This window comes from Numenius arquata, chromosome 9 (genome assembly GCF_964106895.1).
Source record: "Numenius arquata chromosome 9, bNumArq3.hap1.1, whole genome shotgun sequence".
NCBI classification, from domain to species: domain Eukaryota; kingdom Metazoa; phylum Chordata; class Aves; order Charadriiformes; family Scolopacidae; genus Numenius; species Numenius arquata.
The window spans coordinates 18,023,009-18,047,349 of NC_133584.1; the positions used below are offsets into that span (position 1 = coordinate 18,023,009).

A 24,341-nucleotide genomic window follows, 5' to 3' on the forward strand; every position below is an offset into this window, starting at 1 on the left:
CAGAACAGAAGGAAAAAGTTTTCAGCTGCTGTGAGGAAGGTGGCCTCTGGGGAGGGCTCCTTCCATCCTCCCGGGCAGCGCACAGCGAAGGCAAGCGGGGATTTTGGCACCTCTGCCCGGAGAGAGCCCTGCCGGGGGAGGACGGGGTGTGCCGGCAGCCGGGGACCCCTGCGCCTGTCACCGGGGAGCGGCTGCAGGTGGCGGCCACCCCGCGGGGGACGCTGTGCCACGGGGCACGGCCGCGCCACACCGGGTCCCGGCGCCGGTGCGTGGGTTCGCGCGTGGCCCCAGCCCCCGCCCCCGCCGTGGACACGCGTGGGCGGGGCGTGGGCGGAGCGGCGGGGCGGGGAGCGGCGCGGCGGGGAGAGCGCCCGCAGAGAGACGCGCTCGGCGCCCGCTCGGCAGCGCCTCCCGCCGCCCCGGCACCATGTGGCAGCCGGCCACGGAACGGCTGCAGGTAGGGGCGGGTGGGGATCCGGTCCGGCCCGGGGCGGGGCGGGGGGGAGGCCGAGCCCGCTGAGCTGCCCGGGGAGGGCGGCGGGGGCTGTGGCGGTGGGAGCGGGGACGGCGGAGCATCACCCCCCTCCCCGCTCCGGTACCGGGAGTTTGTTGCAACTTCTCCCCCCGCCTTCGCGGAGGGTGGGTGTGCGGGGAGGGGACACCGGGCACACAGACACGCACGGACACACACACACACACGGTGCCGGGGGAGGGAGGCGCTGCCCCGGCGGCATCCCGGGTCCCGGCTGCCGCTGCCCGGCGGGGCTTTGGTGCCGGCGGGCTGGGGCGGCGCGGCTGCGGCCACCCTGGCCCCGGGAGGCGGCGCGGCTCGGTGGGGTTTCGGCGAGGGAAGCGCCGTTTGGGGGCTTCTCCCCGCATACCCCGCAGGTGAGGGGGAGCCCCGCCGGCCCGGCTGCCGCCTGCATCCGTGGTGCGGTATGGGACGGGTCCCCTCCGCAGCTGCGCGGGGCCCGTGGAGCGGGGCGGGGGGGACACGATATCCCGCGGGAGCCGTATGCCACCCCCAAATCTGCAGGTCTGGGTGGCTCATGGGAACCGGGGTCCCCCCTGCGCCGCCTCTCCGTGCCCCGCCGGGTGGCCCGCACCCTCTTGCAGCAGGTTGTGCTCTGCTAGCCCTGGGTTCTGTGCTTTTAAAATGTATATTTTTATGCATATTTCATATTCAGGATGAAATCTGAGACAGGCAGAGAGCAAGATGAAATAAAACTCACTTCGTAGTTCCACAGCGTCGACTTCATATAGTTTTCCAGAACAAGTATCTAATGAGAGCCAACTGGACATTTTAAGTAGGGAACAATGGTCTTAGCTGATGACAAGAAAACGTCATTATTGCTTTTGCAATTCAAATGGAGAATTTGCGTTGATATCGTCAAACAGAAAATCCAGCATTTTGATTTGAGTTGATAGTAAAGCCAAGCAGATCTGTGAGCTTTAATCTGCAGTAGCCGGTAAAGGGAGTTATTCCCGCTCTTAAAAAGACATACTTTTCTTTACAATGAGAAACTTGATTTTTAGTGGATAGGAATGACCTGCCACATCCATAGTTCATGGATTCCAGGGTAAAAACTATGTCAGCATGTTATTATTTATTTGTTTCCCTGTGTTAGCCAGAAACCTCTCCATACTGAACACAAGCAGCACCTGTATCACCTGTGCTCTGGAGCAGGGTGTCCCCTCGGGGGATGCTGCTGCAGGGGAAGGACCAGGGCTGCCTGGAGGGGAGATGCTCGCTGGGCCTCTCGCTTACTTGTGTGGCACAACACAGGCTTGTAGCGAGGGGAGCCTGTGCTCCTCCTTGTTGCTGGAGGGAAGCCGTGAGCACCAAAGTTCTCAGCAGTGACCACTGGCTTTGTACAGCCTACTGTTGGTCACCTGTAGCTGGAAATTCTGGGCATCCTGAGCCTCCCAAAATGCTAAGTGCCTGTAATTGTGCTTCCTGTCAACAGGAGTTGCTGGGGAAGGATATGAAGAGCTGTAGATGCTCTAAAAAACAAGCATCAGGGATCCAAAATTGCAGAATTAAATGATGCTTTAGACTTGTATCAGCTCCTAAAATGGGCAGAAGAGGAACGCCTTGGAAAAACCAAAAGAAGCCCATAATAATGCTGTGTCCACGCAAGAGTTTAAATAACAACATAGTGAACAGTAGACAAAAATCAGTCCAGTAAGTGGAAGGATGCTGAGAGTAACTACGATGTAATTGAGAGCTGGATCCTAATACATATACACATAAGCCAGAGTTGCGTGGGCAATAGATTATATAATAACCCCAAACCCTTTGAATTTTGTTTTCTCCAGAAGAACTTTGAAGCCTGGTCACTTCAAGTAGCCTGATCTCCCCTTCCGTCCCCAAGAATTACATGTTGTGCATCACCAGCCGGGCCAGAGCTGCTGGCAGTGCTGCCTGGTCCCCCCGAGGAGAGCTTATGCAAGGCAGTAAATACTTGCTTTTTTCCTTCTTTCTCCCACTCAACATCTTAATTCAGTTTCAGGTGTCCCAAATTGTTCTCTTTGTCCCAAGTTCCCTCTCTCCTGGCATCCAGCTGCTGGGAAACAAATCTTGGTGTCATTGGGGTGTTGAAGGGGGTCCCTTTGCTTGTCCCTGGCTGGCAAGAGTGTGTTGGGAGGGCCCTGAGCATGGGCTTTTGGTTGTAGCAGCGGCGTATTTGGTCACTGGGTAGAGTAGATGATGTCTTGTGGTCTGTATTCATGTGGTCTGCGGTTACAGGTTATGCCAACTCGCTACTGCAGGATATTTGGGGGATGTATAATGGCAGGTCCAGCCCTGTCTTCTATAGTTTCTCCTTCAAGCTGATGTATGGTTGCAGAAATTGTGGAGCTGGCACAGTTTTCTTAATGTTTTCATGTTTGAGTTGTCTGTGGCATAATTTTGACCCAGATGCATCTTGCATTAATATCCAGCTGTGGTGAAGTGCAGCTCTGTCCTAAGTGAAACGGCAGTTAAAATATTTTCGTCTTTCAGAGTATTTCTTTTGGCCTGGTTCAGTAAGGGAAAGTATGAACCAGCTTTGGAAGTTACTGCCTGTTGGTGTAGGTGAGTCCTGCCCTCATTGCTAAGGGGAGCTGTGTGTGTTTCAGTTAAATGGGCGTGAAGACTTCCGTCATGTTCTGACATGGTCATCTCTGGCTTGGGGGTCTCCTTTCCCAGTCTCGTGCAGTGTGTAACAAGGATGCGTGTTCCTGGTCTGTGGCTGTTCATGTAAAAGCAAATTTTGTTCCAAATGTGCTCGATCCTGTCAAGTTTCACAATTTGTGCTGAAATTTTTGGCGTTGACTAAATGGGTACAATTCCAGTAGTGAGGTCAGCAGCAGAGCTCACGCATACGCAATAGGGATGAAGCGTGATCAGCAGCTGGATTACAAAAACGCAGCGAGCTGGGGCATGAGCTGGGCATCTCCCCACTGCTGTCATGGCCACTTGCTGCTGAAATGCACCCCCTTTTTGGGGGCACTGCTTTCTGGCTTTGCTGGAATAAGCTGTGATTGTTTCGGGTTTTATTTGTTTTGGGGTTTTTTCTGTTTTTAATGTTTTTTTCCCGGTCACTCAGTTCTCCACTCTCTCTCTCTGATGGAAGCTTTTCCTGTTATTCTGCTGCTTAATGAAGAAGACTTGCTGTTTCTGGAAGATATGTTGAATTGAATTCGATGGATTAGAGGAATAAGCTAGAAAAAAGTAAATATGTAGGTTTCTGGAATTTCCTTGAAAATACAGTGAAGCCTGCTTTTTATTCTGCTATTCCTTTCCTTTCCTCTTTTGTGATTCTTTCACCTATAGTGATGTCACAGTTACCTGTATTTTCTCCAAAGTTCACAGAATAGTCAGTTTCATGGGAAACGGCACAGCTGGGACATTGCAGAAATATACCATAGGGATCAGCAAGTCTCCAGTGTGGTACTCAAGAAGTTATGACTTTGCAGGTAATAAAGCCATTAGTATTATGCACGCTTAATACAAAAGAGATCATCTGGGGCTGTGTCTTTTTTGAAGACTTTTTCCCCTCTAATTTCTGTGATAGCATTCCTGATTTATGTTCAGTAAAGTGTGGGTGAACGTACCACACGTGTGTGCCTCCTTATCTCCTCTGCTGGAGCAGTGACCAGGGGGTGCTGCAGGTATTTAAGGGTGGTTCTTCCTGCTGGGAAGGCTGGGACTCCAGCCCAGGGCTTGCTGTACCTCCTGGGTATGGTTTTCGTATGTGTTTGCAGCAGAGCTTATTGATGGTTAAAAGCAGCGTGCTCTGATTTTTGGCTCAGTGTTTGTGGCAGCGGCACTGGTTGAAATGATGCCAAAAATCTTCTGAAATTTTTCTTTAAAATTATTTCCAAACGTGCCCTTTGTGCCTGGTTCGGGACACAAGGGTCAGGAGCCCTTGGTGGTGCAGCTGGGATTTCGGAGCTGCTGGCCTCAGCGATACTGCCGTGAGGATTCTGAAGTGGTTTTTGAAAACAAGGTCTTCGTGCAGTTTCATGTGCCTCTCTGAGAGATGACTGCTATTTGCTTGGAAACCTAAATTTTCCTGGAAGCTTGATGCCAGGCATTGTTTCTAGATAATAAATCCCAGTGGGTGCATAGTTTCTGAGGTCAGGCTGTTTATAAGCCCTGTTTGTAAGTTTTCCTGCTTCCCTTAACACGTGTGGGTAATGGTGATCGCCACATCCAAATACATGTTCCCCTGGAGCGGGAGACGCGGCGGTGCTCGTGCTGCCTGGCTTCATGCTGTAATGCCAGGTGTCCCTGAGCTGAGCTGTGTCCAGGAGCCCTTGCTTTGGAGAAGCTCTGGCTTTTCCTCTGGAGGTGGTATAGCCGTGGGCTCGCACAAGCAGCAGGCAGGTTGTGGGGAGCAGACAGGAGTGCTGTGTTGTGGAGCCCACCCCGTGTCCTGCCCCTGCTTGCAGGTCCAGGTGGGAAAATGCTGCTGTTTCAGATGCTTTTCTTGAGCATGCGGTTGCCTCTTGCCAAGTGGTCACATGGTTTCTGTCATCATCTGTTCTTGCCCCATACCACTGGAGGGCAGCAAGAGAGATCCCCTTGCTGCCTCCCAGCCCAGCCAGCCACCTACCACTGTGCTTCAGGGCTGGACATCGTTTGGTGAAGTGGCTTCATAAGGACGTGCATAAGTGTTCACGGTAGGACTTGAGTCATTCTCTGTCTACTCATCTGGAAATTTGATATTGTTACCATTACCCCCAGTCTGGGGCTGTTTCTGGGCAAAGATTTAATAGTGGATGGTTGTGGTGAATTCTCATATGGCTAGAATTTATTTTTTTCATAAAATACAGTTCCACATCTTTTCTAGTGTGCTGTGAAGTACTGTGGGGGAGAGCTGCATGTGGGTGAGTTAAGACAAAGCAAAGTGGGTGGTGGAGTGCAGGAAGTGTCAGATCCTTCTTTACTGGGGCAAGTTTTATTCCCTGAACCTGGAGGCTTAATTTTGCCATCATGTAACTTGTGCAGCCCCTGTGAAGATCATGAGGAATACGGTTGTGTAAGGTCACTTTACCATAGTCTTTGAGTTGTTGGTGTAATTTACCTCCGCATCATTAAGACACAGCAGTAAAACCACAGTGCAGGTATTGATGGAAGTGAAAAAAGTAAAAGCAGCAGTACTGGGGGTGTTGCTGCTCACTTCCTGGCCTACCTGTCAGTGCTGCCCTTTGAGACTTCATAAACACATTGCTTGTTCTGCTGGGTTTTGTTACTGTACCCTGTAACACTGCGTTTTGAATCTACTGATACTTTTAGATTTGAGGATGGTAGACTCTGTTGCGTATTACATGTGTAATGTTGAAACTCTTCACTAAAGAGAAATCAGCTTGTGGGCAGTGTTACCCCTGTGTGGTGGCTTCAAGGTAATCACAGGGAGAGTGGTTTTATGACAATGTTTGTTTGTGTCTGTTCAGATGTAATGTGGTTTTAGGTGCTTTTGTTACATTGAAAATGAACTTCCTGTCTTTCTATTATATCCCTGGTGTTCAGATGCTTGCATCTATTGAAAAATGTAGTATAGTGTCAGTCAAAATTATAGTTTTCCATTTTTTAAAAGAATATGAAAAACTCTTATTTAAACCAAACACAAACAGGTTATAAGTGTAAAGCACGCAAACAGCTGTCTAGGCAGAAACCTCTGCAAGACGTGTAGTGGGACTGATACTACTACTGAGCTCTGGTTTTATTAAATATTATGTCAGAAGGAAAAAGTCAAAAGCATTTGAAATTTAAGCTTGAGTCATGTGGATGCAAACGTCCAGGAAGTCTTACAGCCCAGTGTTTTGGCACTATATAGCTTCAGGATATCTTTCAAGGCATCAAAGTTTTTGCACTAGTTTTCTGCTATGACTTTACAGCAGTCAGAATCTTTAAAACAAAGCTCTGTGATTCCAGCAAGCTCATCTGGCACCACTTAGCTTGGGCAGTTCCTTTTTTCTACATTATTTATTCTTTGTAGAAAATGAATGGCTCTGGAAAAATGCTAATTTTGGGAAGCATTCTATGACCAAAAGAATCAAAATCAGTGACTGCCTTGTGGAAAGCCCCCTGGGAAATGATCTTAAGGGTTCATTTATAGTGTACTACTAGTTTCTGTTTATGAAGCTGACAGCCTGTTTGATGACCAAGAAAAATAAAAAATAGAAAAAAGCAGTGATTTCCTTGAAGTAAGACAAACTAAAGCATTCAGTCTAAGTAGTTCAGGATTTTAACTGCCTGTTTCTTATTTTCTCTTTGTCCCTGGTGGCAGCCAGCAGGACAGTCAGCAGTGGTGTGTCCAGAGCATTGCTGTTTCCTTCTGAGCGCGGTTGTGCTTGCAGCGGACAGACCTTTCGCTGGGGAATGGGAGATGTGCTAGGCTGCCCAGGCTTTGTACTAGTGTCCTCTCGCATACCTTGGTATGGCCCTGACTTAGTTTGCGATGTGGCTCTTGGTGCAAGCAAGATGAGAGTCTGGCTTAGAGATGTGGAGATGTGTAGATGAAAAGTTCCTTCAAGCAATGTTTAGTACTTGCTTTTTTTTCCTCTTTTTTTTTTTTTTTTTTTCCCCCACAGTGCTTTCATGTGTAATAATTGAACTTATTTGCATTTCAAACAATAGCTTGAAGAGTTACAGGTTACAGTAGTGTTAGTCTTCTGGGCTGTTTCTGAATAAGCGCATCAGAAGTTTTCAACCAAACATTTTAAATGTGGATGAGTTGTAAATGTGTCCTGAGAAGACCTAATATGGCTTTTCATGAGTTGTTTTCTCTGCTGAAATACTGGAAATATGGAGTGGCAAATATAAATCTTTGATGCACAGAGTCTTTAGAGAAAAAAAAAAAAAGGAGTTATGTGTTTCTAGTATTTGATATTCTTTTAATGATGGCCCTTCAACCAAATAATATGTGGCCTCAGAATGATTACATGGATCTCATTGCACTGACCCTTTCCTTAGCAGTTTGGTGATGGCTTCTGAAGCGTGTGTCTTTTTGAAGAACATACATGTTTTCATTGGGAGTATTTAAATAGTAACCACTTTTCTGACAAAATGATTATGAGTGGTAATAATTCCAATGTCAATTTGGAAATGTAAGTGTTGCCATTCCAGCTGTTTGCCTCTGTTCCCTCACAGGCTTCCCCTGCTCCTTTGTGCTGAGTGCTTCAAGGGAGGGGATGAGAGGTCTGGAGTAGGTCGGAGGGCCTTTTTTTGTGCTGTTTCACTCCTCTCTCACAACATAATGACTGGTTGTGCTTCCAGGCAATGTCAACAATTACATTTCTGACCTGAGTTACTACTAAAAAGTTTTACTGTCTGAGCTATGCTGCCAGTGCAGTGTTGTTTGGTTTGGGATCTCTGTGCCATAGCACAGGCACAGTCAGTGCTCTTGTGCCATACCCCTTTGTGGCATTGGGTCTGTGTCACGCCAGACAACTTTCAAATGTCTCTTCATGTGAAAACATTTTCTCCAGATATATTTGATGGGAACTGCCAAAAACACTGAGAGCAGATAGAAAGTTAATTAAATGTCCTGAAGTGCAGATTTGTGGCCATCTCTTTCTTCCCGTGCCAGGTTCCCTCTGGGTTTGAGAGATGGTTATTCCATACGTTTCATGTAAAGCTTTCAGAATGACCCTGGAGTACGTTTCCAAGTATTCAAGCCTCTGTTTAGGGCCAGACTTTTCCAGAGAGTGTTTTACCTGGTGGACCGAGCTTTTCTGAAAACTTGCCCACTCATTCAGTGCCTGGAGAGGAGAAGTGATGGAGTCTGGTCCCACTGGTAGAGTAGCTGCCCTGAAGATCTTTTAGTGGGATCTGGTCTAGGCTCCACTGTGGTCAGTACCAACCTTGAGCCTGACTGGACTGTGTAGTAGGGCAGCAATCCTGCCCATTGGGCTGTTACAGGAGATACAGAAAGTTTGTATAGTCTTATTTAAAACAAACATTTCTCCATTCTATGGAGTTTCTTCCTGAAAGTGTCTGCTGGCTGGAAGTCAGGGCAGATGAGTTTGGGGTCTGCAGGGGACCAAGGGCATGGGACCTCTGTGGTGATGGTGGCAACATCAAATACGTCATCCAAACCTGCAAGTTTCTAGCTCTCCATTCCCTCCCCAAGCCTGGGTGTTGAGAGACAGGAGGGATGGGTGGACTCAACGTTTCCTCTTTGTATGGCTGCAGGGGGAGGCTCTCCGGAAGGAATCTCAGCTGCTCTGTGGCTTTCCTTTAGCTGGGGACGAGCTTTCCTGCTGTCAGGATTAATCTGTGCTTTCTGAGCCAATGACGATGATACTGACCTGAAAATGGTATAGGTTCTTGGGGTGGGAGAAATACCTCTCCCTCCAGTCTTTCTGGTTGAAAAAGCAGCCAAACAAAAACTCTGTTATTATTTATTAAAACTAACCAGTCCAAATTAATATGCTGAATGTGGTTTCTAGTGTCATGTTAAGAAATCTTGTCCTCAGTTTTCTAATATTTCCTTCTGCTGGGGAGAGGAACACCACGAGAAGAGTTGTGTCAAGGAGTGCTGGTTCTTCTGGCTCCAGCTTGGAGCTGGAGAGCGTAAAGACAAACAGCAAAACTGTTAGAAAAAAAACAAACCAACAACATCAGGTTTCAAAAGCAGGGTTTTAATCTCCCACCCCCATTTTGAGACTATTTATTTAGCAGAACCTTTTGCCCATTTTTAGCTTTTCTATCTGTAATTTATTATTTTTTTCCAGTTTTTGATCAGAAAAGTAACTTTTTGAACTTGAGCAAACACTAAGCTGCAGCTCCCTGACCTGCCTGGGTGTCAGGGCATAGCTTGTACCTCTGCCCCAGCTCGCTGCACTGTGTGTCTGCAGAAGGCAGCAGTGAATTTCTTTCATCTTCCAGAAAATTGTGATCATAAGCATCAGATTAACAGGAGCTAAGTCAATACAAAGATTGGAGAGAGTATTTTGGCTATGTGTTGCTTTGCAGCTGAGGATTTCAAATTGTCTGATGGGCTGAGTGATGTTTTTCATGGGATTGCTTTCGAGGGGACTGAGGAAGTGTTACTTCCAGGTACAGAAACAGGCAATTTAACAGATTTCTCATATTTTAAGACAGATGTGAACCCATACCTAGAAGCATTTGCATGTGTGTGCAGAGGATGAAGTGAGATGTTTCTGTGCCTGGCTTGCTTATTCTGTAGTGTCCATATTGCTTTCTGTGCTGCCAGTTCCCACATTGCTGAATGATATTAAACCAGTTTTAATGTGGGGTGTTCTTTTTGCTTTGTGGTTTGTTGATTTATTTTTTTTTCTTTCTTTTTTTCCCTAGTCCACAGGAATTTTCTGTGCCTGACCATAAATTTGAATCAGAAAATGTAGAAGCTTGAATCTTGTCCCAGTGCTTTTAAGAGGGAGCCTGTACAGCACAGATCTCCACAGCCTTCAGTTTTCACAGCTGTGCTCTGTTGTTTGGATTAGACTCAGAAGGAAGGATATTTTGAAAATTTTATGCCGGTCCTCTCAATAGTTTGGCTGAAAGGGCCTATTGAGCTATTGAAAATCCTGATAGTAAAGACAGCTTTGGTGCCTCCTGCTAAAATGAACTGCTGGAGGGATGAGCGGGGCTGTTAAAGAGTGATGGGTGGTTAATTTTTCTGATAGCCAATGAAAAGTGAACGCAACAGTGATTCTTGAGACACCCAAAGCCTGGTAATCCTCCAGACGAGGACAAGGCACAGGGGTTGTCCCCGGCTCTGAGCCTGCTCCCTTCGCAGCTGGGCTGCTCTGGGAACAGTGGGTTTGTTCGTCTGGCTCCCCCCAGGCTGGGTAGCCCAGCCACCAGCAAAGCTGCCTGCTGGGAAACGTGGTCAGGATGATGGAGGAAGCGGAACCCTCTCTGTCACATTCTTGTTGGTTGAGCATCAGTGCTGAGGTCTGCAGAAGGGATGTTACTTTCTATGAGATTGGACAGTTCGCTTTGATGAATGTGTGTTAAATCACTCGGATTTACAAATGCAGTCTTATCTCTGTGCCTTTGAATCCATTAACTTTTATCTTGCCATTTGAGATGGCAATATAACTTTTCAGTGGTTTATAAGGAATGTTAGGAAGCAGTTGTCTGTGAGTGACTGTTTTGTTTTGATCTGGTGTTTAGAGGCTCTTTTTTTCATTAGAGAGCCTGAAGCCTGGTGCTAGGATGTGTAACATTTTCAAAGGGCAACGTTTTAATCTTGTACCTCTGAAATACAGAGTTGCTGTAGAAGTAAGAGTTGCACAGTTTGAAAGATTACAGAAGCCCAGGTAGGTCTTGCTGTTGCCTTTTCCCCATAGATCAGTGTTTCAATATTCAGTTCTTTTTTCTTTCTTGTAGCTTTGAGGATGTGCGTGACTCCTTGTGCCTCCCCTTCACAATCCTGCAGCTTCTGGTTGGGTAACGGGACGCACACTTCCAAGGAGTTACCCCACTGCAAAGACTTGGGATTTTGTTTTCCTCAACAGCTAGCACAGATGGAGTTCAGGTCATTTCTTTGGGGGTGTCCCATGGAGACTGGGGCTGCCTGCTGTGGGAAATAGCCTCACCAGGAATCTTGGGCTTGCCGCAAGGTCTGCACAGCCTCTAATGAGACAACTACCTTTCATGATCAAGGGTGATGAAAACCCCTGGCACTTCAGGACAGAGAAAAATATTCACTGAACTTCTAGTTAGTCGCTGCTGAATTGTCCCTTTCCTGAAGCAACTCTCCCATGTCCTTTTCACGTTTAAAATGCTGATGAGCTTCAGGCTGCAGAAGCGGTGGAGCTCATCTCCCCTAAGAAGAGTCACAGTTGGAGAGATCTTGAGCTGCAAGGGCTAGCTGAAATGAGCTATGGCAAGATTTTCACCTGGAAAGAAATTCCAGAGCTGCATCTTAGGGATTTCGCCCCTGCAGTCAGACAAGCTCCCACTGGTTTTCTGCGCCTGGAATGGGCTCCAGCAGGAGTCCAGCTGTGTGGGGCAGCGAGGTCTGTATAGGTGAGAGGATCTGGGGATGTTTGTCAGAAAGGCAGAATCTAAGGAGGCTTTGGACTAATATAAAATGCTTTGTAGAGATGTAGACCTTCTGGGGGTAGGAGGATCAGGTCAGCATCTGGGGACCAGTGAGGTCTGTGAGCAGCCTGGAGTCAAGCACAGCCCAGGAGTCCCATCTGCAGAAACCTTGCACTGAAACAGCTCACTTAGATATTTTCAGAGGGCATTTATATTGTTTTTTCAGGTTAGGATTTTTATTTCTCAACATCAGAAGTTATTCATGCTGCTTACATGATATTAGAAAAATAGCCACGTGCAGTGGGCAGCACTGACCAGGGAAATGCCTGTAACTTGTTTATTCTGAAGTTTACTGTGGCGGTTCTGGAAATAACAGCCTGACCTTTCGTTCCTCTGTTATAGTCTGAGGGTGTTCTTACGTGGATGTGAAGCTTTCCAAGATAAACGAAGTGAATGTGGTTTGGCATTTAAATCACTAACGTTGTATCAAGCTAGAGAATTTCAGAAGCCATTAATGTCTAAAGAGATGTCATTTTGTTCACTTGGGGATAAACTTTGCCCCAGTCTGTATGCGGGTTTTTTTTTGTTTCAAATTCAGATCTTGATAATGGTATAAATCTAAGTGCCATTGCTAATGCCAGTGGAGTTACTCTGTGTTTCTTTTACTTCACCACGTGTTTTTAAGAGTCCAAATCTTTTCTGATTTTCTTTTTTTTTTTTTTTTTTTTTTCTTAAAGAGTGAGTAGTTACATGTGAAAAGACTTAATGTCTAAGAGAGCTGAACTGGACGTTTCTGTATTACTCTTTTTGGAAAACATGTGTTATAGAAGTCATTCTGTACCGGGCCCTAATGCTGTTTGTATAAGGGGCTGCTATGGATCCGACACAGGATCCAGCAGCAGGCTCAGAGCATCGCTGGCTGTTGGCCCCACAGTGCCCGCAGCTGCCTCCCAGCACAGTGTGCAGCCTGCGCCCAGCTTCAGGAAATATTTTCAGTTTTCCGCTAAAACTGTATTTCTCATCTGTGAATCCAGTCTGTTTCTGAGGCCTTGTCTTATTTTCATATTATCTCATGAAAACTTACTATTTGCTTCTTCAAAGGGTTTAAAATGCCTGCTCCACTTTTTTTTTTTCTTTTTCCCCAGCATTTCTCAGGAACAAAAAAGTGTTTCTTACCCTGCAGGCATTGTTACAGAGCTGAAGTTAGAGAGCAGTTTGCCTCATCCTGGGAAAAACAATATTGTTCCCAACATTTTCTTAATCTCAAATCCATACGTGGGACAATAGGAAAGTGCTATCATATTCTTCCCTATTATCCCAAAATCTACCTGGTGATGTTTTCATTTATTTATTTATTTATTAAACAGCTTTCTGGGAGATTTTTCAATCTGGTCTCCTTACTGACTTTTACAACTTGGTATACACCTGCATAAAATCAGACTGAAACATTTGCTTTAAAAATTACTTAGTCCTTACCGTGCCATATGTGACTTCCCATATAGATAGTAAAGTGATGTGAGTTTGAGGAGTTGGATAACAATGTTAGTCATTGTTGATCCTTGCAACTGTGCTGCAGAGCTGTGAATGCAAAGTGATTATGGCTGTGTAATGCAGTTTTCAGAAAAATTACAGTCTTTGTAGCATCCCAGTTAGAAGGTGTCAACATGCAGCAGTACAGTTTTATTTAAGATAGTGTTTTCTTAAAGCCCTTTTATATTAGGGCTTTCCAGCCAAAGGAGCAGGTAAAGGCTCCCTTCGCAATGCCACCTCGTATCTGACCAGCGGGATCAGCTGGCCAGGGAGGGAGCGGGAACATCAGGATCACTCCAGGAGACTCGGCAATTGTTTTGCAATGGGAACAAACTGACACAGCACATCCATCTATTATTCTTCCTTGGATGTGGAGGAAAGACTTTCAACCATGTCGTCGCCTTTAATTAGTTTTTCCTCCTGAAAGAAGGTGATTGCAGTGCTAGCAATACTGAGGTGATGTTATGCACTAGATCCTCTGCGCTGTGCAGTGACGTTTCCCTGGTGAACAGAGGGTGTGATGCTGTTGATGCCAGAATAACGCCCCTTGCTTTGCCTAGATGATTCACAATACTTGGCAGTCGCAGTCATGTCTTTGGCCCTTCTAATCCTTCCTGTGTATGGGCAGGAACAGGGTACAGAGATGCTAAAGTCCAGATCTCCAGCAGAGCGGGGAGTTTGGGCTGGCAGCATGCACCGTCATAGAGAATTGGGCTGTAATCTTGTGCTTTGTAAAATTCTCATGAATGTGGTGGTTTGTAGGGGTCCAGCCTTTGAACAAGGCTTTGGGGAGAGAGTTTGGAGGCAGGCGCCTGCCCGAGGCTGCTGTGTTACTCAGTGCCTCCAGTTGCTTGCTTGCCTTGATAGGTCTGACCAGGGGCGAACAGGCTCCATAATGAGAGTTTGTGCTGTAAATGCTGTGCTGTGATTTACTGCTGGGGCTGGTTATCCCGCGTGGTGGTTTACTACACCCTACGTACAGATCCAAGGTTTGCTCTAGGAAGTATTTAATGCCCTTCTGTTTTGTACACCTGGAGGTCAAAAGAGAATGCATTTTTTCTAGCTAATCACCATCTGTTGCAAACTAATTGTAAGTAAAACAAAGCAAAAAGAAAGTGTGTGGAATCTGGCCATCTCTTTAGTAATGTCTGATCCAACTAGTCCAATGCTATGTTATTTCTCTGACCTGATTTTACTGAACTTTTGTGGGATTTTGAAGTTTTACCCTGTGTAGCTTGCCTTAACTTTCACACTTTCACTGTGTGGTTGTTGTATTTTGGTGGTGTTTTTTTCCCCCCCCCACCCCCTAAGCCAGTGGGTCAATATAAAGAATTATTTTAAACAGTGGATGTGAGATGGCTTTAAAAAAATAATGGGAGTTGCTACCAGCATTTACATTATAGATACTCCACTGGAATTTAACAGTGAAGGTTCTAATGGGCAGGATGCTCACTTACAGGGGTCGTATTGACAAAGATCTGGAATTTATTTCTGGTGCTGGAGGGATGTGTCCTTTGGACCTGGCACAGGATCAGCCGGGTGCTTTGGATGGTGGGGAGGCTGCTCACATCCCTGCAGTGTGAGCGAGCATTTCCTTGTTTTCCTCTATTGGCTGTTTTGCCCTTTCCTCTCCTCCCAGAGCTGCCAGACCTCGGACGCTGTGTGTCCATCTGCTGAGATACTGCATGGACAAAGGCTGGGTCCTCACCTGAGGAGCTGAAGAGTTAAAATGGGGAGTGAGATGATTTCAGTTTCTGATGTGCATGTTTCGATTATTATCTTGTTAACCCTGTGTTAACCCTTAACACTGATTACTTGTATAAATATTTATGTTCGGAATGTAGCTACAGATATGTGGTAGGATTAATGCTAATTTTTTAGTACTTAGTACTCAGTGTAAGTAAAATCAGTTTGCCAGGTTACTTCCTTTTGTGTTTTGTTTTCTTTATTTTTAATTGGCAAAAGTGTATGCACAAACAGGGTTCAGATGGCCAGAGCCTCCAGAATCTCATTATCTTAATTGAAAAATGTCAGCCTTTGACATTAATAAATGATTTAGCTAGTACATGATTTAGTCACTGGGGAGAAATGGAATTGACTGTTACAGCCATCCTTCACTTCTAGATGATAGTGATAAGCTACAGCCCACAGCTCTTAGGAATTAATAGCTCTGGGCTTAGGACATTATTTTCATATATTAGAACATCTCATTTCCATTATATTTGGGAATGTTTTATTCTGGAATACCTTCACTTAGAAAAAACAGGAAGGTACCCAAAAGACATCCTCCTGTATCCTCTAATGTCACTCTTCAGCTTTTTACAGTCTATGGATATGTTGCCAATGCCCTTCGTCTGCAGATTTAAAAATAAAACTGTTTTGTTTCTGTTGACCGTTCTTCACTTACTGGAGGAAATAAGTTGTTTAGACAATGTGAGGGGATTAGCTGTCTGTTGAACTACCACAGTAAACAAGTAATTAATTCTCATCAAAATATACACTATGCTCTGTGCATGGATTTTATGGAGTCTTCTGGAAAAGAAAATATTTTTCTGTCTGAAAAGCATTTCCTACCCAGTGACTAGCTCTAAAAGAAACAGCTTGAAAATATTTCCTGGCTGAAGGAAAGGATCGGTACATACTTTTAGTTTGTCATTGTGGTTAACATCACTATGTGTTTTTTCTAGCACCTCTTCAGTTTTTCTTAGTTTTATGTACCTAAGTGTTAATAAACATAGGTACAGAAATAACAATCCATCTGAGCTGATCTGTTTGATCTTTTCTTTGGTAACACCAATGCTGGGATTTTGCAGAGGATAATCTGGGGATTCAGGCTTGGCTTTGCTTCTGTTTGAAATCACTATTAAAATACTGACAACTGATGCTGGATCAGGAGCCTGAGGGTTGTGCTTTGTGGTTTTTTTCTTCTTTCTTTTTTTTTTTTTTAAGAACTAGATCAGTGGGCAAAACACATCATTAGTGTATTGCAGAAGGTAAGGGGGTGAGGCTGGTGTTGCTGCTGAGATGCCACACACAGTTGCGCAAGTGAAAGTTTGCCATGAAATGTGTTTTGGAGTACAGCCACCGACAGACAGGTTTTGATGACCAGCTTTTGCCTATAGAAGCAAAAGTGTAGTGTTTATTTCAGCTTCTACACCAGGTTAGTGAACAACTGTTAGCAGTACCAGGCGATGTGGAGCTGGTGATTTGCAGAGCCTAGCAGATGTTTTTTATGCTGTCACCAGTCAGCAAAGTAAAGTTGGGGTTGGCAATACGGTTTTTCCAGAAAAGGAGAAATCAAAGGTGGCAAACATGTATGTCCTCACAATTTCTGCTCAGCCTCCCTGTTAATGCAGGATTTTTGCTGTTGTCTTCTGGCTGTGCCAGTTGCGTTTCTCCGTGGGGCTTCTGCCGCTTTGCAGGGCAGGGTTTCCTGCAGCATCGCTCCCTCTTAGCAAGCTGCCCTGCACGTGCCCCAAGCTACCTGTAAGTCAGCAGGATGAAGTTATTCCAAATTGTGAGTACTCTTTACCCTTGGACTTTTCTTCAGCTTACTTCATTGTTTTCACTCCTGCCCTCTCCCGGCCATTGCTCAGCAAAGCTGTGCTGTGTGTGTTTCCTAACTGGGTGCTGCTGGGCGGCTCCGCAGCGTGGCCATCTTCTTGAGTGTCCTCACACTAAGGGTTCAGTGTCATTTTGCTGTTGTATCATACAGCAAATGACCGCTTAACTTTTTGTCTGATTTTCCTTGTTGATTCCTGGCAGAGATGTGTTTGTCTTCTTTCAAATCATGTATCACTTGAGCCTGACCCTCATAGCCTGGGATTTCTATAGTGCCTCATTTTCTGTAGACGTGTGACTATCTATGATTTTCTGCCTTACATTGTTGTTGCATTTTTTAAGTTGGCTTTTATCTGTTACTGTCGCAGACAACATCTAAAACCATGATTCTGAGATGGCCAGAAAACCTGAAGGCAAATGAGATCTAAATTTATTCATCCCTTGCACTCTTTCAGCTGTGATGGTTTCTGTACTAACAGATGTGTTACAACTTTGGGAGATCGGGGTGAAAGCAAGAACTGTTCGGGGCGGTGACCTCTGTGGTACCAAAAGCCAGGCTAGACAACCCCAGTGGTTCTTCAGTAGCTGTGTTCTTTGGCAAAAATAGGTTTTTGAAGTCTGGGTACAGAGACAGCCCGTAAATAGATCCTGTAAACTTGCCCTTCGGAGTTGTAGAACATCCCTCAGTAGGTCACACCTGAAGACTGCCCAAAGACTATTCATGCTGTATATATTCATACGTGAGTATACTGCAGTGAAATTATTATAAAACTGGAACTAAAGCAAGCTGTAAATGGAAAAGGCATGCCAATCGAAATAATAAAAGAGGAGGCTTGCCTCTAATAAATTCTGTAGTGTAATTGTTATAAAAGTGGGCAGGTATTTACAGTAAAAAAGGTCTCATTTCTGCAAAGCTTCAGCCATATGCATATTTTTACCTACTGTGAGCAGCCACCAGTGCCCACGGGCCTGTGTGCTGCATGGTGAGTAAGGGTCTGATTACTTGCAGGACTGAGGCCTTGCGAAGCATTCAGGGTTTCAATGCATGTGTCTTTTCCAGAATTGAAAACAGCTTTTATTCCCTGGGCCGAGCTGGCAGCCGGCACAGAAGACAGTCTGCTTTATGTTTATCAATCCAGGGAGAAGTCCAGCTCTTGCGAGTGCATTTCTCATCTGCCAAGAGCATCAATAGAAAGTTTAACTATCTTCCACTCTCTTTTTTTTTTTAATTACTTAAATATGGCCATTCAGGGAAGCATTTAATTCTTTAAATATGGCAAGGAAGGCGTTAGTGAAGGGTAGAGGGTTTAACCCCATGATTTCTGAGGCTTTTCTGGCAGCCAGCCAGTGCTGGTGGCTGGCTGCCGTGTGCCGATGCGTGGTCTGTCCCGGGAGGTGCTGTGGGAACGTTCCCTCCACTGCAGACCAGCCCCAGGCAGGGAATCCCAAATCCCAACCCACCATCCCCCCTGTTCCCCTTGGTTTGGGGATGCTGCCCGTGTGCTGGAGTCTTTTTGGGGCACTTGCAGAGGTTTTACCTGTGGACTGTGTTTTTTGGGGAAACCCTGATTGAAACTGTTGCTCTGTGCTGCCATCTATGCAGAGTGTATTCAGAGAGAATAAGCAGTCTGGTTCTGATGCGTTTGTTAAGCTATTCCGTTCATTTTAATTAGTCCAATTTAAGCTGTGATGTATGTGTGTAAAAATGGGCCTTGATCATTTGGGGGCTTTCTGAAACCCTATGATCCAGGGCTGTAAATAAACCCCTGGCAGGGACTGAATGCCAAAGGGCTTTAGAAGGGTCTTTTCAGATGATCAATCCTGTGCCCGTGTGTGGAGAAATGGGGATGTGTAAAAGGTTTCCCTTGTAGCTGAGGAAATGTTAAAAGTCTGTAATGACATATCTAACCATCAGAGTTTCTTTATTATTAGAGTTCTCACAAGCAAATTTCTTCCATAAATTGTGACGGCCCATTTCACTAACTGAACGCCAGGTTTATTACTAAATGAACTTGATAATTAGTTTGTAATCTGTGCATAGGCATTTCATCCCGGCGGTTTTCTCACAGAGAATAACTTGCCTTTTATTGGTTGAGGGTGTTTTTTTTGGTGAAAACAGAAGTCCCATTCATGATGGGCACAGCAAATGTAGTAAAACACTATCATAGCTGGGATTTGTTGTACACTATGGATTTATGTCAAGAATGTTAATGATTTGTTTATGAATAAGTGAGCCTGTAGTATTGTGAAACAGTATCTGGCAGGGCTGCTGAATGGACATTTTAAGAGCAGTAGAACCGAATAAACTGTAGATATTTGTGTGTCTCAAACTAGTCATAAGTAGGCTTATGGATTTTAAACAGAAGTGTTTATTTAATGCATTATCATCGTCTACAGCGTTCATCTGGCATATGTATGGGCCACTCGATAACAAGCAAAGAGGTTGTTAAGTATTTTTTAAGGGCAGTTAACCTCCTCCTACTGGGCTTTATTTTAAATACAAGGTTTTCTTCCAGAAAGCAACACGAAGCTTTAAGCAGAGCAGTGTGATGTTTGCAGAGACTGTATAGATAGATCAGGAAGGTACTCTTGATTTGCAGTGTCTCACTTGGGTGTAGCACCTAGTTTAGCAGAACCACCACTTGAGTTTCCTGATGGAATTATTACTTGGCTGCCTGTTGAATTGTCCCGAATGCACACCTTCCTAATGAGAGCTTTGGAAGGGTTTACTACTTTCTTCTGATCCCTGTTTTCTTAGAAGGATGCCTACTGATGGATAGGAGAGGTGGTTCATTCCCATCTTATGTGAGCCCAAAGACTGATAGCCTCTATGTGTTGGGGAGTACTTCTGAGAAGTGAAGCACAGGCCCTCAAAAGAATAAATTAAGGACTAGATTGAACCTCATCCCAGGAAATGATTCCTTGCTTTGCTTGTTATAATTTGCATGGTCCAGGTGTGGGATCTAACCACTGGGATATTAAATCAACTAACCAACAGCTGATGTCCAGCAGGACACAGTGAGAGCTCTCTCACTGTTTTGTACTCCAGTCCTTAATCAAACTAATGTGTGGATTTTTGTGTTATGTAAATATCATAAAGTGTCAAAAAAATGATTGCAATATTTATCCTCTCTCCAATCATCCTTCCTGTAATGAGTTTTATACCTGGTTAAATGGGTGCCAATGCTTAACATGAAGAAAGGGTTGTCGCTCAAATGGGATCCATGCGTTTTGAAACGCAGCGAAGCCTCTTGAAAAACTGCAGGAGGAAGATGTGTTTATTGCTGTAGCAGGAAGCTTTGCTGTGTGACTTCATACACCGTGGGCAGCTGAGCTCAAAACCGAGGGACTTCGGTGCTGGATTTGGGAGGTGTCAGAGGCAGTTGGTGTTGTGCATCCAGGCTGCTGTGTGGAGCGTGACTAAACTCTGCCCGATAAATTATGGCATTTTTTGAAATGATGCCTTGTACTTTTTAATGAGCTGGGCTATCAGCTCTGCATCAGTGGATGGGTAAAATGAAGCAAGAATTGCTTTAACATTAAAACTGTGCCTGAAGGACTTCTCTGAGAAATTGCTTATGATTATTAAATGAATATAATGTGGTAAGACAACCTTGCTTCTTTGCTGTGGTTTTTTTTTCATACTGAGTGCGGTTTTGAAAGTTGAAACATATACAGATGGAAAGTAATGTTGAAATGGGAATGGCTTTGGAAGCTCTGCAGTGTTCTCTCCCTTTGAACATGGATAGGGAAGAGAGGTAAGACACAATTTATTGAGATGCAACTTTTACAGAAGAATTGGATTTCCTCTAAAGAACAGTTTGATTGTATGCCAAAGAGGCTGGAGCCAGAGCACTTCATGCACCAAACTGGAGAAGAATCTCTTCCAAATTGAATGGGCTGGGGAAAAATGAGCCTTGTATTGCTTGTTCCTTCTGCTGTGTATGCATATGTAGAGCTAAATAAATGGAAAGGCTGCCACCCTCTGTGACGATTAATGATGATGATGAAGTGGCTGTGGGGGGCAGTTGGGCTAGCTGCAATCTAACCAACTACAGGGCAGCAACACTCCTGGAATGTTTTATACAGCCTAGGGCGGGTGGCATGGGCTGCCATAGGCTGCTCTGCCAAATTACCACTGAGACTTACCCCTGCATATGCTGTTATCAGAATTGTCTCCTGTTTCTTCTCCAGAATTGTCTCATCTGAGATGGTATTTCAGCAACTACCTAGCCCACAAGCTGCATGTTACTCCCATTCTTCAACACAGCAGCACACATTCAGGGAGGAAGGCAAGGAGGGAAACTGTACTGGAGTTCATAAACTAATTTGTTCACTATATAGATGCTTGAGCCCTTTTCCCACTCAGAGATGTACCGCACCATTAAACACTATTAAATATTGCCAGCTGCACAGTAAACTGCATTTGTGATTTGTCTACTGTGTAAGCAGAAAAGGCAATCCTAAATCTGCTTCAGGAACGGCTTTACTCTGCCGAGTTGGAAATATCAGTGATAGCCACCAGACTATGCTTATTTCAAACTATAATGGTGATAAAACATGAAAGTGGAATTGCTTATGTCATAGGGCATAAGTTGGAATTAATCACTTTTCTAGATATGCTACAGGGAAAATAGATTATAACCACAGCCCTGTTTCATGTGCTGGTTGAAGGTGGTTCACTTTTAATATTTATATCGGTGATGGAGTACTGCATGGAATATCATGGTTTTCAAATGGTTTCTAACATTTATTTCTACAAATTAGTTTTAAAAATCAGTGTTTAAGCAGATGCACTTGTCATATAGTTATTCATTGTGCCACAGTCAAAACTCATGGCCATCCTTTATGGGTAACTACTGCATTCACTTGACTGGCTTGAACAGCAGAAAATGCTGCTAATTTGTGTTCCTGTTTCTGCAGGGAGATGCTGTAGCTCCTCAACCGCTGATTTTCTCTGTTGTGCTCGTTGTGGTGTGGATGACACTGAGATGCACATGATACCCAACCAGTGGTTAAAGACAGGAAAAAGCAAAACTTGGAGCACTTCAATTATGGTGGTTGCTGGATGTCACCCAGGAGGGAACAGGCTTTGTTGAATGATCAAAGGTCTCCTACACTCATCGGCTGCTCAGAATGGAGCAGACAGATGTTTATCTAGCTGATTGTCTTGTAAAACTGTAGATTTGGCTTGTGCAAATAGCTGTGCATGCAAAACTTGACTGCTGTTATTTCAGAGGCTTTTCTACTGTCATCTGAAAATCTGTTCCATGTAGACAACCTGGGATCCAAAACTGAATAAAAATCAAACAAGGGTACCTTCTGCTCCTAAAGCCACCTAAGACTGAAAATAGTGTAGTTGGATTAAAGGTTGGTATATTGTAGGCAAACTAGTGGTGATTAATTGACATGGAGTTAAAGTTCTGTCTCAGAATCTATGCCTTCAGTTAACAGCTTGCCCAGACTTTCCACTTTTGAGGTTATCTCTTTCAATGTTTGCTTCCAGACTGAAATTGCATACTTTTTTTTTTTTTCTTAAATGAAAATATTTTAGTTGCGCTGGTCTCCCATGTAATTTACCAACAATACAACCACTTTCACAGACTTTCTTTGAAATAATGCTAACACTTGGAAAGCAGGAGAAGAGCCCCCTGTCACCTAGCTCAGAATCAACCCAAAGGAAGAAAATGTCCATTTTGAGCCTTTGGCTCTGACCACCCTCTGAGTTCCATATGGAGACCTAGAGGCAAAGCCTTATTTTTTGCCCATGTGGAATGTTTTGTGCTGAATGCTCTTGACCAGTGTGTAGGCAGCGAAGCTTTGCAGTGGGCAGCCTTGAGGATCTCAGCAGCTGTAATGAATCCCTGTGTGCATGCATCCCTCTGCATCGTATTGCAGTCTACCTGGTTACTGCCATATCAGTAAATGCTCGGAATCGGGCTTTTTTTTTTTTTTTTTTTCTCCCTCTTTTTTTCTTTAGGCCAGATTACTGTCATTGATGTAACTTAGTTTGGCTTGGAGATGTTTTGAAAGAACCGTACGGCCATTATATATGCAAATAGTTTAGATAAGCATAGTTAAGCTTAGATAAGCCATCAGTAGGGCTGCAGCATGAAAAATTTCAAGTATAAAAGAAAGAATAAGATTGATAACCCTTGTGCTTAGTGGCCAGAATGCAAATAACAAAAGCTGCAAGTCTGGGCAGAGACACATGCTATAAAAAGCATTATCGCAAGATTAAGCTGTAAAAGACACATTTTTGCATGGTAATCTATTGGATTTATTTTGACAATTATTTATTTGTGGTGGTTGTGAAAGTGGAATTTTTAGCAGTCTTGGTATAATTATAGAGGACTGAATTTGTAAAGCTGCTCAAACATTTTGCATCACAGTTATGTGGGTTTTTTCAGCCAAATACATGCCTTTTTTGATTAAAAGAAATATTTGTCTTGAAACTCTTTTTCCTCAGAGGAATGACTAATTGGTATTCACAAGATTCAATACTTTAATGTTTTATCAGAGGCCCCTAAATTCTTTCACTCCCTTCTATTTCAGGGTAAATAATTTAGATTTCAGATGCATCAAGTTTGATAAAAGCCACCTTGTTAACATCTCCTGTAGAATTACAGCTCTGTGTGCTTTGAGGGATGCTGGAATGACTACATCAGTAATGCTCCTGCCTTAAATTGAATGGGGCAAAGGAAGAAGACAGCGGGGAAATGCTGGGCAGGCAGTTCATTTATTTTAATTTTGTTGGTTCTTTCACATCTGTTTAACTAGCTGCCTGACACAGGTACACTAGAGACCGTAAATGCCATGAGTATTCAGAATACTTCCATCGTGTTGTATTACAGGAATATATATTAGATCTGCATCTAGAGAAGCTCAGGGCTTTAACAGCCCAGGCCCTTTTCCCTGGATGTTGATGTTCTATATTATTTCATTTCCCCCAAGCCTGAAACATGTTAAAATATGGTTTGCAATAATTGTAAGACTGCACCAAGAACATTTAATAAAAAAAAACCCCAAACCACCTCTCATTTACATTCCTGTTTCTTCTGCAACTTCATTTCTCAAAGTTGAGCCCAAACTTCCAGATTCAAAATTGACTGGCTTTTTTCAATGCAAAATTGTTTAAGTTGTAATATGACTAGAATAGATGGTGTTTAAGGTGGTCAGCATCAATGGAGCAGGGAAGAAAGTTAAAAGCTGTACTAGGAATAAGGATGTTCCCCTTTGTCTGTTGCTCTGCAGGATTGTTTATTCTGCAGTTGTTTTCTGTGTTGAAAACTTGCAAGTCATTGCTGTGTCAAACAAAGTTTGGAGCAGATTGGGCAAAAGCAAGAGTATAATTACTGGAAAAAGAAAGTAGCCTTCACAATGTCAAGAGGTTGAATGATGATCCTTGTACAGGCCTGAAGTATTCCGGTTCTGCTGGTCTTCCTGGAAGGGAATGGTGGATAGTTTTGAGCTCTTCTGTTTTCTTTAGTTAAACAATTTAATATTTCCATCATTCAATGGTCTTCATCTCATTGGCGATATTGAATTATAAGACTTAAATAGCAATTTAGTTACTACTCTAAAAAGTAGTAATAATTCTTCACATAGGTGCATGCAATAGCACATGGAAAGCAGCAGTGATGACGGGGACTAGTTCTGTTCCTGTTGAACTTCAGATTTGTTTTGCCACAGATTTCTGTGGAAGCAGGGACTTTTTTTTTTTTTTTTTTCATGGCATGTG

The 24,341-nt window shown here is 44.2% G+C and overlaps 1 protein-coding gene across 2 annotated transcripts in view; it reads left to right on the plus strand.

The window, feature by feature from the left end:
• The first annotated feature begins 341 nt into the window (after nucleotides 1–341).
• PID1 (phosphotyrosine interaction domain containing 1) overlaps nucleotides 342–24,341 on the plus strand; it is a 91,969-nt gene continuing 67,969 nt past the window's right edge. The window contains exon 1 of one of the 2 annotated variants that reach the window (XM_074153536.1): nucleotides 342–457. In XM_074153536.1, the coding sequence (XP_074009637.1) occupies nucleotides 428–457 (30 nt within the window). In that variant the 5' untranslated portion in view covers nucleotides 342–427. Of the gene's footprint in view, nucleotides 458–3,378; nucleotides 3,961–24,341 lie in introns of those variants that run through there. The other variant, XM_074153537.1, reaches the window with a different exon arrangement.